This window comes from Oryx dammah, unplaced genomic scaffold, assembly GCF_014754425.2.
Source record: "Oryx dammah isolate SB20612 unplaced genomic scaffold, SCBI_Odam_1.1 HiC_scaffold_10, whole genome shotgun sequence".
Classification (NCBI taxonomy): domain Eukaryota; kingdom Metazoa; phylum Chordata; class Mammalia; order Artiodactyla; family Bovidae; genus Oryx; species Oryx dammah.
The window spans coordinates 31,960,264-31,978,504 of NW_024070194.1; the positions used below are offsets into that span (position 1 = coordinate 31,960,264).

The following is an 18,241-nucleotide window of genomic DNA, read 5'->3' on the forward strand; positions in this document are numbered from 1 at the left end:
TACTTGGTTTCTATCCAGACCCTAGATTTCCCCCTAGAAGTTGCTCGACAGAAACAAGGAAAGATCATCTGCCCCTCCGATCACGCAGTAGAAAACAAGGCCTGTTCTGATCCCAGGTCCAGCGCCGATAGGCTTGCCAACCGAGACCAAGTGCCGGCCCACGCTGACCAGCCGCAACAGCAGGCCGCGAAGCCCCGCCCCCGCGTCTGGCCAATGGCCGCGCGGTCCCGGCCTCTCTCCTCCCTCCCAGCTGGGGAAGGTTCCCCGCAGGCGCAGCTGAAGGCAGGTCGCCGGGTCGCGGCTACTCAAGGTAAGATCGCCGACTCAGGAGCTCGGTCCTCTGGGCTCAGGGAGCACGGACGCCTTTCGGGGAGGTGGTCCGCGGCGCAGAAGCCGAGTGGGACTCGGAGTCCGTCGGGGCGCAAGAGGCTTAGGGCGCGCGGGGGACTGGGAACAGCATGTCCTAATGCATAGCGGGGTTCGCGGCAGCGAGAGCTCCGCGTGCCGCATCCAGCACCCGGGGCTCTGGAGGTGGGTGGCGCGGACGTCTGCCCGGGCTGGAGGGGAGGTTGGGGCGGAAGGAGGGAGACGGGCTCTGGGTACTGAGTTCCTCCAGCCGTCCGCAGGCCCAAGGTGACACAAGGCGAGGCCTAGCCCGGTCGCGCCAGTCTCAGCGGCCGCGCCTTTAGCGGTCGCGACTGCTGCCCTCCCCGGGTCTTGGCTGTTCTCGGCGATGACACCTCAGAAGAGCCTCCTGGCCCTCGGCGGACCTGACCCTGGCCCAGAAATTCTGGATTCCGAGCAGAGGTTGTCAGGCCTCGTCCCTTCCGGGATGGGGGGGCTCTCTGAGCCTCTGGTGCCCTCCTAGCGGTGACGGTCAGAAACACTCCAGAGCACTCCGCGCACAATCTTCCCTGAGACCCGGAAGGAGGTGCCAGGAAAACCTTGGAAAAAACAAAACTGACATCCTTATTTTGAGGACTCAAAAACATCTGGAAGGACCTGAGAACTGGCTCCTGTGGAGGGCAGGGCTAAAACGTCCTCAGACCTGGCCGAAAGACTTCCATTTCTCACAAGAGAAGGGACTAAATATTGCGTCTTAGGCACACTCTCACTCAGCAACCTCTCCTCACCCAGGCCGTGTCCTTCGCCTCTCCGAGGGCTTGAAGGCAGGGGTCTGTGTGAGTCTCACTTGCCACAGAGGTCTGTATGCCCCCAAGATGTATGGTGAGACATGCAATGAAGCAGCAAGTCCTGAGTTCCAATTCTGTTAGGCCACTGGTCAGCTGGACAACTTGGCATCACTTCTCCTCTTAGGATTATGGCAAGAATTAATGAAAGAAATTTAGGGTGTGCCTGCCTATAGTAGAGGGCTTACGTGATAGCTCAGTTGATAAAGAATCCGTCTGCAATGTAAGAGATCCCGGTTGGATTCCTGAGTGGGGAAGATCCACTGGAGAAAGGATAGGCTACCCACTCCAGTGTTCTTGTGGCTCAGCTGGTAAAGAATCCGCCTGCAGTGCGGGAGACCTAGGTTCGATCCCTGGGTTGGGAAGATCCCCTGGAGAAGGGAAAGGCTACCCACTCCAGTATTCTGGCCTGGAGAATTCCATGGGCTGTATAGTCCATGGGGTCGCAAAGAGTCGGACATGACTGAGTGACTTTCACTTTGCCTATAGTAGACCGTCAGTAAGTGTGAACAAATATGAGCTTCCTTTCTTTTTGGTTGAGACTATTTTATACATCCATACTTCCCAAACTCTATGCCTTGAGGGCTGAGGCTGGAATGCAGAAGAATGTATCACCTGACTCTCTCCTGGGGCCTCCCTGGATCCCGTGGGAGGGAAGGAGTGATCTGGCCCCACTACAGAGTTCTCTGTTCCTCTCTTGAAGGCTCAGAGGACCCCCGCCCCACCTCCCTGATCCTCTTCTGTTGTTGGTTCTCGCTCCACAAGAGGTATAGCACTTGTGGTTGGCAAAGGAAGTCATGCAGCAGGCAGCCATGGGGCCAGTGGGCAGCAGGTAGGCAGGACAGCTGCACCATTTCCCACGTGGCAGGGGACTGGGAGCCTCAGCAACTTCTGGGCACGCTCTGATTTGCAACACTGTCTCCTAGAGTTCTCACCAAGCTTGACACCCATGTTTCAACTCCAGTCTCCCCCTCTGTCCTCTGCCCAATTCTCTCCCTGAAAACCCCTTTGAATATCTGATAGCATCTCAAGCTTCACTTGTTGAAAATGGAGTTCTGGAGTCTTCTTTGCACCACTGCTTCTCCCCCAGATTTTCTGGCTTGCTAAGTGACACCCTCCATCCACCCAGTGCCTAAGAAGTCATCTTTGATTCTTCTCTCTCCTTCACCTCCCATATCCACAAAATGTCAGAATCCAGTCACCTGTCGTCACCTCCATGGTTATCATCCTGGCCATACCTGTCATGTATTCCCTGCTGTGACCTCCTGACTTGTCTCCCTGCTTCCATCATGACCAGGGTCCTTACAACCACCACAGACGTCTTTAACATAAATCAAATCCTCTCCTTTTCCTGCTTAGAACCCTCCAACAGCTCCCTGTTTCACTCCAAATAAAACACAAAGTCCTTTCCTATAATGTCCTACATTAGCAGTCCTTCCCAACCTTCTTGACCTTGATATCTGCTCCTCCCCCTCGCTTTCTAAACCTGGACAACTCCAGTCTACTTTCTATTCTTTAAACATGTCAAGCTTGTTCCCACCTTAGGACTTCTAACTTGCTGTGTCCTGTGCCCAAAATACTGATCTCCTTACAGCCAAGAACCATTCAGCTCAAATGTCAATTCAAAAAGGCTTCCTTCCCCACCCCAGTTCAAGAAGTATCCCCATCTTCAGGGACTGTCTCATCTTCTTTATTTTCTCTATAACCTTTATTTGCTATCTGAAATCCTTATTTATGTATATTTTTACTGATTTGTCTGTCCCATTCCAGTAGAATGTAAATTGGATGATGGCAGAGATCTTGTCTGTCTTATTCCCTGCAGCTCTCTCCCATGAGAAAGGCAAATAAGAAACAAGCAGGCACTTTCCTGGTGGCCCAATGGTTAAGAGTCCATGCTACCACTGTAGGGGACATAGGTTTGATCCTAGTTGGGGAACTAAGATCCCTCATGCCACTTGGCGGAGCAAAAATAAATAAAATAGAAATTTTTTTTAAAAAAAGGAGCAAGCAAACAAACAGATCTATAATTGAAAATTGCGGTAAGTGCTACATAAGCAACCGGCAGCAATTGATTATATTTGGAGCACGTTTATGTGTGTGTGTGTGTTTTTGGCCATGCCCTGTGGCATGTGAAATCTTTGTTTCCACCAGTGACCCCTGCAGTGGAGGCATGGAGTCTTAACCACTGTACTGCCAGGGAAGTCCCTGGGGCATTTTAAAATTTCAGGCTTATAAGACTGAACTACTGTATTTTCAGAACAACCTCTCTGAGCCATTTTAGGGGTGAGGATAATCCTGGGAAAGGCTGATAACTTTCCTGGAGTCACACTCAGGAATGGGACTTAGCCTCCTACCCTGAAAGTCTGTACATGGCAAGTTTTAATGTAATGATGGGCCTCCAGTCAAGTTCTGGGAAGAACCTGATCCCAGATCCTAAAGACCTCAGTTCTTTGCTCTTCTACTAACTAGCAAGCCCCCTTAATTTCTTGGTACTGCGTTTTCTTCATGGTAAGAATAGGATAGATCCTATTATTATGTTGGGTGCCTTGTTCTTCTCCTTATCCTCTCCCTCTACCCCTTCTCTCCCCCATTTCTTCCCCTTCCTCCCTGTCCCCTTCCCCCTCAGGGTTCTCCAAAGAAGCAGCCCTGTTGCTATCAGCAGCTGGGAGCACATTCAGACCTGGGGATGATGAGGCAGGAGCCAGAGCTCTTCCCAAACACTGACCAACGTGATGGGCAGAATTGGGCCCTAGGTCTTCTGAATCTGATTTTTTTTTTCCCCCATCAGTTTGTTTTTAAGCAAATTCACTGAGGGCCTCTGATACTAAGACAATAATAAAGTAGGATGGCGACTTCCTTGGTGGTCCAGTGGTTAAGAATCTGCCTTCCAATGCAGGGCTCATGGGTTTTATCCCTTGTCGGGAAACTAAGATCCCACATGCTGTTACTAAGACCCAACGCAGCCAAATAAAAATGTGATAAAGTAGGATGATTAAAGAAAAAAGCAAACGTTCCAAAGAGGTGGAAAAGAAAGAATTGCCTTTTGTCCAACCCCACCCCCAACCTGGTTGCCATGAATGCTCTGCTTTCTTCCAGCCTTTATTCCTCTCAGTCCATCCACCCTTCATGGGCCAGAGCCCTCTGCCAGTTCAGAACCCAGACAGTGATGACGTTTGCCGAGGACAAAACTTATCAGTATATCCGCAACAATCACAGCAATTTTTGCAATATTCATGTTCTGGATATTCTGCCTCACCTGTCCTGCCTCACAACAAGTGACCAGGTAAGCCAGGGCCCGACAGCCAGGCACTGACTGGGGGCAGGGTTGTGGAATTCAGAGCTTCTCCCAGGCCAGGACCAACTCCTTCCTTCTCTGTCATCTGTATCCTGCTTCCCATTGTTGACAGTTTTCTAACCTCCAGAGTGACGTGTAGCTCAGGGTGTCCTTTCCAGCCCTACTGAGGTTCTTGTGTTGTTTTGCTATAGTGCTCCAAAATATAGCACTGAGATTTCTGGGCTCAGGCCCCCTTGCTCGCTTTCACTGGAACCTTCTCCATCTCTTGTCCTTCTTCCTGCTTAGTCTCAGTTCCTTTCTTCTGGTCATGGGACCCATTCTGGCAGAGTCCCAGGGCTCAGCTTTCAGAGTGCTTGGGAGCCAGATGTGCTAGCCCCTTTGGCACTTGCTGTGGGCTCCTAGTGAGGTGAGCCCCGCCCCGCCTAGTTTTAGCTGTCTCCACATTGAACCCCGAGGCCTCCCTCTGCTTCCTGCATGCAGATGCTGGTGGTATTTGAGTTTGTGGCTGGTGGAGTTTGGCTCCTTTTTCTTGTATTTTGGTGTTTGCAGGAATTCCTTATCATTTAGTTCTGCTGTAAATGTTTTCTGTGGGTTTCTGCTATCTGGTCACTTGTTTTTATGTGCTAAGCCTCAAGTTTCCTCATCAGTTGAGTAGGGATAATAATAGCATTAAATAAGACAATTCACGCATAGCCCTGAGAAGAGAGCCTGGGACACAGTAAAGACCTATTTCCTGGGTCTGGGAACTTGGGCTCAAAACTCTGGCCTTGTCCTGGGCTCTGACCCAGCTTCAGATGGCTGCCTCCATCTTGTAGCTTTTCAGGTACCTCCACTTGCGGCTATGGGGAGGGGGTCAGGGCTACCTGACTTGATCTGGGTGGCGGGGCTGTGTCTTTCAGGACCGACTTCGGGCCTCCTATGAGCGCTGGGGGAACCAGGGCACCCTCTGGGACCTCTTCAACAGTCTTCGGCGGAGGAATGGCTGGGTGCATTCCTTCATCAGGGCACTGAGGGTCTGTGAGCATACTGGTCTCGCTGATGAAGTGGCCCGTGTCTACCAGAGCAACCTGCCACGTGAGCCACCTGCCTTGGCCCCTCTCCTGGAACTCCTCTCTGATTCCCTTGGCCTTCGCTGTCCCTCTCCACTTACCCTATACCTGCTGTCTTCCTCTGTCACCTTCTCTCCCATCATTCCTGGGCAGTGGGCAAACCTGAGTGTAGATCCCTGCTAAGCAACTTATTAATCCTTATTAACCCTTTGACCAATCCCCTTCATTCCCTAAGTCTCAGTCTTCTCTGTAAAATGGGACTAATGGCAATGTCTAGCTTGTAGGGCTGCTGTGAAAACCACAGGATGATGGCATGTTGAGCACTTAGCGGGAGCTAGCACCTTCCACGTGCCCAGCAAATGGAGCCTCCTCTAATTTTTGCAGCTATGATGTTTGCCTGCCATGCTTTTCTCACTTCCTCCTGTCTCTTCTCCCTTGTTCACCTTCCCCCTCTCTCTGTTCATCTCTTCTCTCCCCATCCCATGACTGTCCCTCCTTTCTTTCTCATGGGCTTCTTCCTTCCTTTCCCCTCATCTCCTCCCCTCCCCCTGGTTTCCCCTAGAGCCTCCTAACCACCCACTCCCTCCAACCCCCAGTTGCCCGCTATCCCTCAGTGCACTCTCAGTGCTCCCTGCCAAGCCAAGTACTCAGCCAAGTCCACTGAGGCCAGGGTCTCAGGGCCTGAGGCAGGAAGAAAACTCACACAAGACCTATATTTCAGATAGAGACAATTCCTGACACACTGCTCAGATCCACAGCCTTAAAAATATCACCATGTTTGCCTTTCTTTCTCCTCACACCCCTCCTTTCCTTCCTTCCTAACTCATCTCTTCATTTGTGGAGATTAACAATTTGTGATTTCCCCAGACGCAGCTATGGTAGGACCAGGCATGGTTGGTGGGGGCAAAGGGGAGAGGTTAAGGAAGCAGCTTTAGGTCAAGGGTCAGTTAGTGGTGAAAGCCACCCACAAGGAGGAGAGGAAAGCCACTGTGTCCAGAATGCCTGGGGACAGAGAAGTGGTGACTGCTGATACAGGTAGGTGGTGAGAGGCTTCTGAGGCACCCCCCACGCTCTCCCCTCTCCTGCCTCTACTGCTCCTTGCCCTGTCCATGTCCACTCTCCCTCTAGTACCTGCCTCCCACTTGGTGACACGGGTCTCCTCTGAGGGGTGCCTTCCACCTCAGGGTAGCTTTTGATGCTGTGGGGAAACTGATAACCATGACCTGGGAGCACCCAGGCCTCTCTTGTCCCTGAGGGTCTCCAGTTCCTCCTTGACATCACTTTATCTTTATCCTTCAGGGAATCCAAACCACCCTCCAGCCCCACTGGAGCCACCATCAGTTTCTGCTGAGATTCCAAGGCTCTCCACACCTGCTGTGGCCCCCAGCGTCCCTGGCAATGGCCACACAGAATACGAGCCAAGTTACCCTCTGCCTGTCCAGGATACCCAGCTACCGGAGTCCCTGGGAGAGGTACGTCCTCACGCCTTCGGCTTTTGTGTTCCTGTCTTCGTACTTCTGCCCACCCAGCTTTCTGGAAGCCCCCCACAGATCCTGCCTAAACTCTGCTCAGAACCCCAAGCTCTCGCAATGTGGATCTGCCCCAGACCAGCTGCCAGACTGTTGACCAGGTCTTCACCACATGGTAGCCTCACCCCTTTGTCATCAGTCAGCTGTGAGGTCACAATTTTGAGGTCTTTGCAATGGTCCATTTGAGATGTTGAGCTGAGTCAAGGGATCAGGGTATGACCGGGTAGGGGGAGTGAGGGAACAGGAGGTGGTGGGGTAAGCGATGGATGGTTGGAGCTGTAATCCTCACCAGTAAAGCCAAGTTTTGGGGAAATATGGCTGATTCTATTGGGATATGATGACTGGGCAGTTAGATGTCCAGGAGACACCAAATCATGAACTTGAAGCCTGAGAAAGGGTCTGTGCAGTGGCCCCAGAGAGGGAGAGTTTTTTTTAGGGCCAGACAGATGAGTAGAGACTCCCCCATACGATGATTTTCTATGAAGGAGGTTCACAGTCACCTGTAGACAGACGTTCTAGCAATGGCCAAGGCCGAGGTAAAGGCTTCCTTGGTCCCATTCCCTGTGGCATGGACTGTGGCCTGTAGGAGCTGTCTCAAGCACAAGTTGCCCTTTGCCAGCTCCTGGAAGAAGCGACTGCCTTATTCCTATATTACCTCTTGCAGAATTCAGAGAAAGCCCCACAACCATCCCATTCGGGGGCTGTCCTGAAGAGGCTGGGTGGCCCCCTGGAGCCCTTGTCTGACACGGTGGCCCTCAGCACTCTGACCTCCAGTGTACATCAGGAGCAAGACACAGAACTGGGCAGTACCCACACAGCAGGTATGCACGGCCTCTGGAATTAGAGCGCCTTTCTGACCTCCCAGTGAGGGTAAGCAGGTTGTCCCTGTGGCTTTCTTGGACAGGAGGCAAAGGTGGTATTCCCCAGGGAACGACCTTCCTCAGAGGACATATTGGTTAGTATCTGCTTTGTAAGATAGTCCCAGAATTTGGTAGCTTAAAATAAGAACTATTTATTCAGCTCAGGATTGTGTGGGTCAGCAGTTTGGGCTGGCTCAGCTGGGCTGAATTCCCTCTTGTATACACATCAGTTTACATATAAGTTTATGTAAACTTATGGTTTATGGTTCTTGGCTGGAGCATCTCAGTTCTCTTCCATGAACCTCTCGTCTCCCATAGACAAGCCCATTTAATATACCTGAGCCAAGCTCTGTTCTGAGAGAGGGAGAGAGGACTCCTGGGTCATAGGTTCAAAACTAATACAGTTTTCCTCCTGCCTCTTTCTGTGGGACAAAGCAAATTACCAGGCCAGCCCAGCATCGAGGAATAGAAAGATAGACTCCATCCCTCAATGAGAGGACTGATAAGGTCACATTGCAGAGGGTGTGGATACAGGTAGAAGAAGTGAATTAGGGCCATGTCTGCACTATGCCTAAGGGACTATATAAGGGATCTGCCAGGACCTAGAGGATAGTGTAAGGAGAGTACAGGGCTGGGCCAGCTGTTGGCAGGGAGCACTGCCCCATCCCGAAGGGGTTTCCAGCTCCCAGCAAATCACTCAAACATTTCAGTGTCCAGAGGAAGTATATTCTTCATCATCCAAGGGCCTGGACCCTGACATCAGACGTCTCAGGAGTATAATACTGTCTACTCTGATCTTTCAGGCTGGCATATTTCCTCAACTGAGTTCCACATAACATTGGTGCCCAACCAGCCCCCAGTGCCCATGGAACAGCCACAAGGCACATGAGCAGTTAAAGGTTCAGAGAAGCCATCCTTAGTGTTCCATGCTCCTGTCACTCTATCTCAAGCATCCTTTTGCACTTGGCAGTGCCAGCCTGCTGTGGAACACCTTTTCAGAAAATACTGCTGTGGACCAGGGAGACAATGGGCACTTTGATTCCAGTATAAGTATGGACACAGGTCCCATGAGATGTTATGGTGGTAGATTTGGGGTAAGAGTGGGGTGGACATCAGAATCACTCCTGATCTTTGTCAGATGTAGGGCCTGGCATGTGTGTTTTCAGGGTTCCGTGGCAAATCCTTATATAACTGCCTTTATGGACCATCACCACCTACTCCCTCCTGCTTTCCCCAGTTCAGGCCCTCCTCCCAGGGATGGTTTTGTCCCTGCACCCACAAGCCCTTAGGCCTCCTAGAAGGGGGCGGTCACTGGGCCTCCGGTGCCATATGACTGGTGTGAGCTCTTCTACTTGAGCCATCCTGCTGCCCCTTGCCCTGGCCTCTGATTGTTCCTGCTGAGAAGAAAGATGGCAGTGGGAGAAACATCCAGGATTCTGCTAGTCTAAGCAGAGGTTGAAAGAGGCAGACAAGAGAAAAGAGGGTGTCCCAGGCAGGAGAAAAAAATGCAGAGAGGAAAACTAATAATGATTTTCAGGCTCCTAGACCCTGTTAGAGGGAGGGATCATTTTGCTCTTGTGAGACAACAGATCAGGGACTGAGGAGGGACAGGACCAAGGATTTATCTGCAACCATTAGGCCTTCAGCCCTGGGATCAGTGACCAAAGGGACTGGAGACTCCTCCATGGGTGGGAGGTTGGATGCAGTAGGGATAGAGTGAGTTGGGACAGAGAGACCCTTCTCTATCCCTCTGATCCAAGGATAACATTCCTGTGGGTTTGTGTTTCTCATTTTCTTTCACCAACTGCAGGCGTGGTCTCCAGTTCCACGTCAGTCCACGGGCCTGTGTCTCCGACTGTCTCCTTCCAGCCCTTGGCCCGTTCTACCCCCAGGGCAAGCCGCTTGCCTGCACCCCCAGTGTCAGCTCCATCTGTTGGCACCTCCTCCTCCTCCTCCATTGGCTTGACCTCTGCAGGAGATGCTAGTGACCAGGCTGAAGGCACCATCTGCTCCAGTGGGGCAGGGGTGCCCAACAACCCTATGACTGCCAGCACGGTGCCCTCCAAGGTGCCCACCAGTTCAGCATTTGGCAGCTCAGTGCCTTCCAAGTTGCCCACAAGCTTGAAGCCGCCTGGTGCAGTGCCCACCAGTCTAGCACCATCCAGGTTGCCCATCAACTCAGTGCGTTCTGGCATGGTGCCACCCAAAGTGCCTACTAGTGGGATACCTGACCACAGGATGCCTGCAAGCACAGTGGCCAGTAAGGTGCCTGCCGACACAAGGCTCACCATCAGGAGCAGCAATAGACTCGTGAAGGTGAGTTCTTACCCCTCCCAGCACTGATCCAAGCCTCTTCCCCCAGCTCCAGTCTCCATTTTGACTCCAGCCTGATCCAGGACTGCTTTTTGAGGGAATAGGGAGAACTGAGACCCAATCTCATCCTGACCTAACACCTTGTTCTTTAGAATAATAATAATCATTAGAGCTGTCAAGTGTGGATGCTTCAGGAGGGTCAGGCTTGCTGAACCACCTCTGCTGGTCATGTGCATTAACACATTTAGAGCTCACAGCTCCCCTTTAAGCTCAGCAGTGTTATTTTGCAGATGAAGAAACATTCCTGTTTGTCTCAACACCTTGCTCTTCACTGCTGGGATATCTGGCTTGCCCCACCGTGACCAAGGTTTTACAAACTCTAGTCCCAGCCCATCTACTCTGACCTAGTAGCCTCCACAGTTGCCTCTGAGCCTGCGTATCTATCCCTACTGCTGCTGTCTGCCTGGAGGAACCAAGTCCATGGCCCAACCTCTGACCCTGTGGCTACTTCATGGCCATCAAGACCAGGCAGAAAAAGTAGAGTGGACCACACATGACCAAGGGCTCCCTAGGGTAGAAGTGAGTTCAGAAGCAGGCCAGTGAGTAGAGGTCTCGGCCCTGGAGGAAGTCTCACCACTGATGCTCCTGCAGGGCCTTAGTCCCCTCTTCCCCGACTGTCTTCCTGCACCATCAGTGAGTTGAGTCCCCAAGAGAAGATTGCCTTTTGCCACTGTGGGCTGGCTACTGAGGGATTGGGGTGTCAGTTTTTGGCCTGTCCTGGGAGTGGGGCTACCCAACCTGGCTTGTCCCCTACCATCCTCAGTCCCTCTAGTTCCTCCTTTCTTTCCCAGGAGACTCCAGCATCACCAGTGCCCACAGGCACTGCCACTGGAGGCACATCACTCTGGCCAGACAGCAGCTCTGACTGCTGTGGCTCAGAGCTGGAGCTGAGCAAGCCTGGAAGGCTGGTATCTAGGATGGACAGCCAGCCGTTCTCAGGCTGCTCCGCAGATCTCGCCATCAGCCACAGTAACTCCCTGGGCATGGGGCCTGACAATGCCCCCGAGGAGAACGAGTATGTGTCTGAAGACACCATTAGGATCCATGAGAACCCCAGCACCTCCATCCTGGGGGACAGCCCTGGGACACACACTACCCCGAAATTCCAGGCAGAGGAAGATGGGGAGGAATCGCCTGTGGTCAGGACCATGCCCTGGGCTCCGTGGCTCGGGGTGGCCATGGCTGGGGCACTTGTAGTGCTCCTGGCTTCACTGTACCGGCGGCGCCTACCCCAGTGAAGCTCCTGGGTCCTTCTTGCCGTTCATCTTCTCTCTTTCCCATTGTACATCTGCCTGAGTCACAGAGCCGAGCTGTCTCACCATCCTTGACCCTTTTTTCAGGGCTGGCAGAAGCTGGGTCAGAAGGGATGCAGGGGGCCACAGGCCTAGTCCTTGGGGGCAGTATTTCTGTCCCATCTCATGCCCTTGGTGGCTCCCCCACCATCCTTGGCTTACCGGGCCCTGGGCTGCTCCTGGTGCTCCAGTCCTCACCCAGCTGGCCATCTGGTTGTTGCCCTTAACCCCTGGAGAAGGTGCTCCCATCTAGGCCTTATCCCTCTTTACCCAAGTGCAAGAATCAGGAGGTGCCACTGGAGACCACAGTGGGTCGGAAACCTTCCCCAACCTTCCTGGTCCCTGCAACCAATAGGTGGGGTAGGGGACATCTCTCTAGCCCCCAGAGGCCCAGTAGCCCCCTGCAGAGCAACAGGGAGGCCCATCTTTAAGGACTTAGTCCCCCGTCTCTCTGGTTCCCCTCCCTACCACACAAGGATGGGAGGAGGTCCAGAGATTCCCATGGACCCCTGGGAAGCCTGATGAGGTGCTAGACCTGAGGAGCACCTAAAGAGCCCCTCTCCAGCCTCCTCATCCTAGTCTCTGTTCTCTTCAGCTCCCTATGGGGTTTGGAGAGGGAGAACCTGCAGGACAGAGCTCAGGCCAAGGTTTGGATTTCAGCTCCACCTCTTCGTGGGCTGTGTGGCCTTGGCAGATAATCAGACTTCTCTGGTCTTGCTTACCCATGTGGACAATGAGGATTATGTCTCATCCTTCACTGAATTCTCCTGAGATTGGAGCATACAGATCTTTGTCAAGTGCCTGGTCCAAAGCAGGTGGCCGCTAAATGCTTCTCTCACCTTTCCCTGCCTAGCCAGGTAGAGATGAGGGCATGAGAGGCAGAGTGCCCAGTGGGTAAGTATGCACCGCTGCAGTGTAGGGTAAGTTAGGCCCTGTTCTGTCTCCTACTAACTCTGTGCTCTTGGGCAAGGTGTTAATCTCTCTGTGCCTCAGTTTTCTCACCTGTATAATTGGTATGAATAGTAAAATTATATAGATATACATGTCCTAGTATTGTGAGGATTAAATGAGTTTATATAAACCTTAGAATGGTTCCTGGCATTTTACTTACTGAAGTTTGCATGCATGTTGGTTTTGTCACTATTCAAACGTGGAGGGGCTAGAGCACTTGGCCACACATTTAGAAGCAGACCCAGCCCCTACTGCCTATGCCCCTTTCATATTTGTCCCTTACTTTGTTCCATGCACTGGGGATTGTTGGGGAGTGAGGAGGGAGACATGTCTACTGGGGCATCTGTGCAGGGTGGGGGCTAGGGTGCCCCCCCACAGCAGCCAGATGGATTGAAGGATATCCTTGTGAGTGCTTTCCAGGCAGCCATTGCTGGGCAAGGGCCAGGCACAGGAGCCTCAGGGAGCTACCTTCATTTCTGGGCTCTGCAAGGGACAGAGACTAGAGCTCTAAGGAGACATAAGAGTTAGGGTGTCACTGTGGCCCACCCCCAACCTGTCAGTCTGCAGGGTCCTGCACCCTGCTTTGGCTACTACAGTCTTTCTTTGCACTGCCCTTAGGGACTTCAGCAACCTAATGGCTTCTACCTCTACCTCTGAACTTATCTTTAGCCCTCTCTCCAGACCGAACCACCTGTACCCTGAAGCCAGGAATGGTCCCTAGTGAAGCTGTCTGCAACCACTCCGTGTCATCTTTACTCTTAACCAGCCTTCTGGGCTCCTTCTTCCTAGGTACCTAGGTCAGTGAACAATTCATGAACAGGTATTGGTCTTAATGTGTTACCCTCCCAAGATAGCTTTGGAAAAAAGTATCTCCAGAAAGCAGTTTGTAAACCCAAAGAATGCTTCTTAAATTGTAGGATTTCAAACAGAGTGACCAGCTGTTTTGGAGAGATCTGTGGATAAGGTGTGTAGGAAATATTCAGGGAATATCCTGGCACTTTTCAAATTATGCAGCCCAGAAGCCCTGACTTAGCCTGCAGTGTACAGCATTCCTATTTTGGCTGTTGTAACTAAAATGCCAACTTCAGGCAGGATTGGGATTGGCTGTTGGCAAGGAGAAGGCTTGGGGTAGTTGATGAGATGCATCAGATCTCAAGAGTCCTGGGTTTGGAGTATGGTTTCAGTTGCAGGAGGTTGCATGTAGGAGGGAAACCCAGGCAGGTCACCATGGCCTGGATGATGTGAAGGGAGTGAGGAAGGACCTCTACCCCCAGACAGGGGTCTAGTCACCTGTACTTGGAGATGGGAAAGTACCTTCACCTTGGGGTAAAAGCAGGGGTGAGGTCAGAGGGTCCTTACCTAAGCACTTAGGGCAGACTTAGCAATAGGTATCTGCGTATAAATCTCTCTCCATCTTTTCTCTCCCCTGTTGAAGCATTTCCTTCAAAGCCCAAGAGTCACCACTGCTTCTCTTTCCCTGGGAAACACCTGCAAACTTTGCTTGATGACCCACTGGAGGCAGACTAATACCACATTCTCACCTTGTTTCCTTGGTTGGATGTGCTCAGATTTAGTTGATTCAGGGGAATTTCTAGTCAGAGAGCAGTATGCCCTTTACTTTTTCAGGCCTTGGATTATTCATAGTCTCTTTTATGAAACTTTTTTATTATGGAAAACTTTTAAGGACACACAGAAATATAGAAAATAGGATAATTACTCCTCCCCTCCATATGCCCATTGTGCTATGTACTGTCGCTTCAGTCATGTCCAACTCTTGCGTCCCTATGGACTGTAGCCTGCCAAGCTCCTCTGTCCATGGGATTCTCCCAGGCAAGAATACTGGAGTGGGTTGCCCTGCCCTCCTCCAGTGGATCTTCCTGACCCAGAGATCGAAACTGTCTCCTTCATTGAAAGGTGGGTTCTTTACCACTAGTGCCACCTGGGAAGGCCATATGCCTATTACCCAGCTTCAGTAATTATGAACTCGGGACTTCCCTGGGGGGCCAGTAGTTAAAACTCCATGCTTCCATTGCAGGGAGCATGAGTTCAAACTGTGGTTGGGGAACATGCTGTGGTCATGGTGGTGGCTTAGTCACCAAGTCATGTCTGACTGTTTGCAACCCCGTGAACTATAACTTGTCAGGCTCCTCTGTCCCTGGGATTTTCCAGGCAAGAATACTGGAGTGGGTTGCCATTTCCTTCTCCAGGGGATCTTCCCCACCCAGGGATCAAACCTAGGTCTCCTGCATTGCAGATGGATTCTTTACCAACTGAACCACCAGGGAAGCCCCCACATGCCATGGGGTAAGGCCAAAAATATTAAAAAAAAAAATTATGACTCCTGTCTTGTTCATCCTTGCCTGATCCCTCATTTTTTGTACAAGTTCTTTTTGTAAGTCAGAAAGTGAAGAGTTCAGAAAGTCAAGGGAAAAACTTAGGACAGGAGGATTTTGTAGCCAAGGCCCTCTTTAAAAAAATTTTTTTCCCAAGGCATTCTCCACTTGTCTTTTTAGCCTCAGTGGGTGACATCCCTTTTGAACCAGTTCAGAGTATGAGCAGCGCTGGTTCTCTGTCTTAGGAGGAGAGAACCCGAGGAGTTTCCTTCACTGACAAGCTCCTTGAAGCTGTTTGGCTACTGCTCCTGTCCCAGAGAGGTGGGGACCAATGGATGTGTCCAATGGCAATTTGCTCCATTGCATTAAGGGTCTCCTTTAGGCTTTCACAGAGCCCTTCCATCTGGCAGAAATTCCCATCCTTGGCCAGATTCAAACTTCACAGCATGTCTCCTGATCTTATAGGAGTCTCCTTGGGATGGAGTCATTCAGGCCTTAAGGTCCCTTGCTTCCTACCGTGCACTATGGTAGTGTTCAGGATCCCTGGGCTGATCTATGCTGTGATAACTCATTATGGGTGGAAAGCACATGCTCCCTTGTGCTTCCCTTTCTGCCCTTTTCCCTATAGACCAGGGTCATGAAGTTCACATTTGGTGCAAGGCATGGTCGGCCACTCAGCATTCCTCACTCCTGCTGCTGCTGCTGTTAATAACAGCAAAAATAAAAAGAGCTACCACTTACCCCATACCTTGTTGCATGCCAGGTACTAGGCAAAGTGCCTTACCATGTATTAACTTGTTTAGTCCTCACAATTACGCTATGAAGGGGATATAATTGTGACCCAATTTACAGCTGATCTGCAAGACCGAGAGGGAGGAAGGGTCAGAGAGGACAATGCAAGGGAAAACTGGCCCCTGAGCCTGAGTTGGATATATTCCATGCCCCTGACCCTCAGCTGATCAGGTGTCTGTAGAACCTGGGGCTCCATTTCAGGTGAGATTTCACACATCTCTTCCTGGTGTTCCAAGAACTGCCACCTACCATAATAGTATAATAATATTCAATATATAATTTAATATAGTTTCAGGGATTTGTGACAATATGAATATAATCATATGTGTGTCCAGGCTCAATGGCCTGAGGCTGCATGAGGCGAGACAGCAGGCACAAGCCGGTCCTCTGGAGGCCAGTTTGGTTTAATAGATGTTGTTAAGGATTCCAGTGTGCCAGGTTGAAGGCCTAAATTGAGTAAGTCAATTGTACCCTTCAGAGCTCAGGAGTGACTCACAAAGTATGGTGGAGACAAATAGGCTTTCATGTCATTTTTTTTTCATGTATTTACAACAAATATTTATTTTGCTCCAACAGTGCAGAGTATGAGGATAGGCCTTGGAGACACATAGTAATAAAGCAAAAAGCCTACCTTCAGTGCCTCCTTCTATCACTTACTGTCTTCAATTTAATTGTGAGTGGCTTAAAAGCATGAGCAGGAGTGGGGTGGAGGGAGAGAAAAATGTTGTTTTGATTAGTCATGTACTATTAACAATTATAACAATGAAATCCAGGAAAACAGTAAAACTTAGAGCCTCTAGGGAACAAGAAAAATATTAAGCATAAATTTACAGACACCTACCAGAAAGGCTAAAATGAAAGTGTCTGACAAGACCAAGTGTTGATGAGGACCTCCCTGGTGGTCCAGTGGTTAAGAATCCACCTACCAATGCAGGGCACATGGGTTCCATTCCTAGTCCAGGAAGATCCCACATGCTGCAGAGCAACTAAGCCCGTGTGCCACAACTTCTGAGCTCATGCTCCTAGAGCCTGTGCTCCACAAGAGAAGCTACCAAGATAAGCCTGTGCACCCCAGTGAGCCCCCCTGCTCGTGACAGCTGGAGAAAGCCTGTGCAAAGGAATGAAGACCCAGCACAGCAGAAAAAATTAAAAAAAAATCACATGTTGATGGAAATACAGAGCAATTAAAACTCTTAAAATTTAGGAGGAATGTAAGTTAGTAAAACCCTGTTGGAAAATTGGCAGTATCTACTAAAGCTAAAGACATGTATAACTTATGACCCAGCAATTCTACCTTGGGTGTATACATGACAGAAACAAGAGCTCATGTCTACCAAGATATGTGCAAGAAGTTTTCTAACTGTGCTGTTCATAATAGCCTCAAACTGGAATCAGTCCACAAGGCCTATCCATAGTAGAATGCATATATAAGTTGGGGTAAAGTCATATAGCAGAATATCGTTATTGTTCAGTCACTCAGTCTTGTCCGACTCTGCGACCCTATGGACTGCTGCATGCCAGGCTTCCCTGTCCTTCACCATCTCCTGGAGCTTGCTCAAACTCATCTCCATTGAGTCGATGATGCCACCCAACCATCTTGTTCTCTCTTGTTCCCTTCTCCTCCTGCCTTCAATCCTTCCGAGCATCAGGGTCTTTTCTAATGAGTCAGTTCTTCGTACCAGGTGGCCAAAGTACTGGAGCTTCAGCTTCACCATCAGTCCTTCCAATGAATATTCAGGGTTGATTTCCTTTAGGATTGACTGGTTTGATCTCCTTGCAGTCCAAGGGACTCTCAGGAGTCTTCTGCAACACCACAGATGAAAAGCATCAATTTTTGGATTCTCAGCCTTCTTTATAGTCCGAATCTCACATCCATACATGACTAGTGGAAAAACCATAGCTTTGATGATATAGACCTTTGTCAGCAAAGTAATGTCATAGCTTTTCTTCCAAGGAAAAAGTGTCTTTTAACAATGAGTTTGAATGAAAATATTGCTACATACAGCATGGCTATATCTTACAGACATGATATTGAGAAACATGTCAGTATACACAGAATACAATATGTGATTCTATCCCTATAAAAAATACAGAAATAAAACTGATCTATGGCATTGAAAGTTTACCTTTGTTACATTTGATTTGGGTGTCAGCTTTCATGAGTACTTTGAATTTGTGTCCAGACTCGCTGTTAGAGATAATGGAGGTAAACCAAGGTCATCCAAGTGAGAATAAAGAGAGGCTGTTCATTCTGAGCTTGCAAAAGCGCCTACCATCATTTGCATTTGGCAGGGAGGGAATCAAGGACAGGCAGGGGCTAGGAAAACATGGTAAGTGAAAGAAAGGGAAGGCTTCAGAAGAGCTATGATTGGAGGTTGTTTGCCTGGGACACTGGAGGTTGGCTAACCAGAAGATAGGCATCTTATTATGATTTGTTGGGGAGCATATTTGGCTTCCTCTGGTTGGTCCTGAATTGGAAAAGAGGGAAGAGGTGGTTGTGGATTGGGAAGAAGGTGGCACACTTTAACCAAGACCTGAGCATTCTGGGATGATTGCTGCAGAAGTGGTCTGGCTTTC

The 18,241-nt window shown here is 50.3% G+C and overlaps 1 protein-coding gene across 2 annotated transcripts; it reads left to right on the forward strand.

Moving 5' to 3' along the window:
* The first annotated feature begins 230 nt into the window (after positions 1–230).
* Positions 231–17,787, forward strand: MAVS (mitochondrial antiviral signaling protein). 2 transcript variants are annotated; one of them, XM_040247883.1, is made up of 7 exons: positions 231–310; positions 4,287–4,473; positions 5,385–5,559; positions 6,834–7,006; positions 7,728–7,884; positions 9,734–10,239; positions 11,088–17,787. In XM_040247883.1, the coding sequence occupies exons 2-7, from the start codon at positions 4,357–4,359 to the stop codon at positions 11,532–11,534; spliced, it is 1,575 nt and encodes a 524-aa protein (XP_040103817.1). In that variant the 5' UTR covers positions 231–310; positions 4,287–4,356; the 3' UTR covers positions 11,535–17,787. The 2 variants fall into 2 exon arrangements, with proteins under 2 accessions (XP_040103817.1, XP_040103818.1); XM_040247884.1 differs by having other exon boundaries at positions 11,091–17,787.
* The last annotated feature ends 454 nt before the right edge of the window (positions 17,788–18,241 follow it).

Excerpts from the sequence above, each read along its gene's own strand:
- MAVS (XM_040247883.1), top strand. The coding sequence starts at position 4,357 with ATGACGTTTGCCGAGGACAAAACTTATCAGTATATCCGCAACAATCAC. Across the intron at positions 4,474-5,384 it reads GCCTCACAACAAGTGACCAG|GACCGACTTCGGGCCTCCTA; the intron begins GTAAGCCAGGGC and ends TGTGTCTTTCAG. Across the intron at positions 5,560-6,833 it reads CTACCAGAGCAACCTGCCAC|GGAATCCAAACCACCCTCCA; the intron begins GTGAGCCACCTG and ends TTTATCCTTCAG.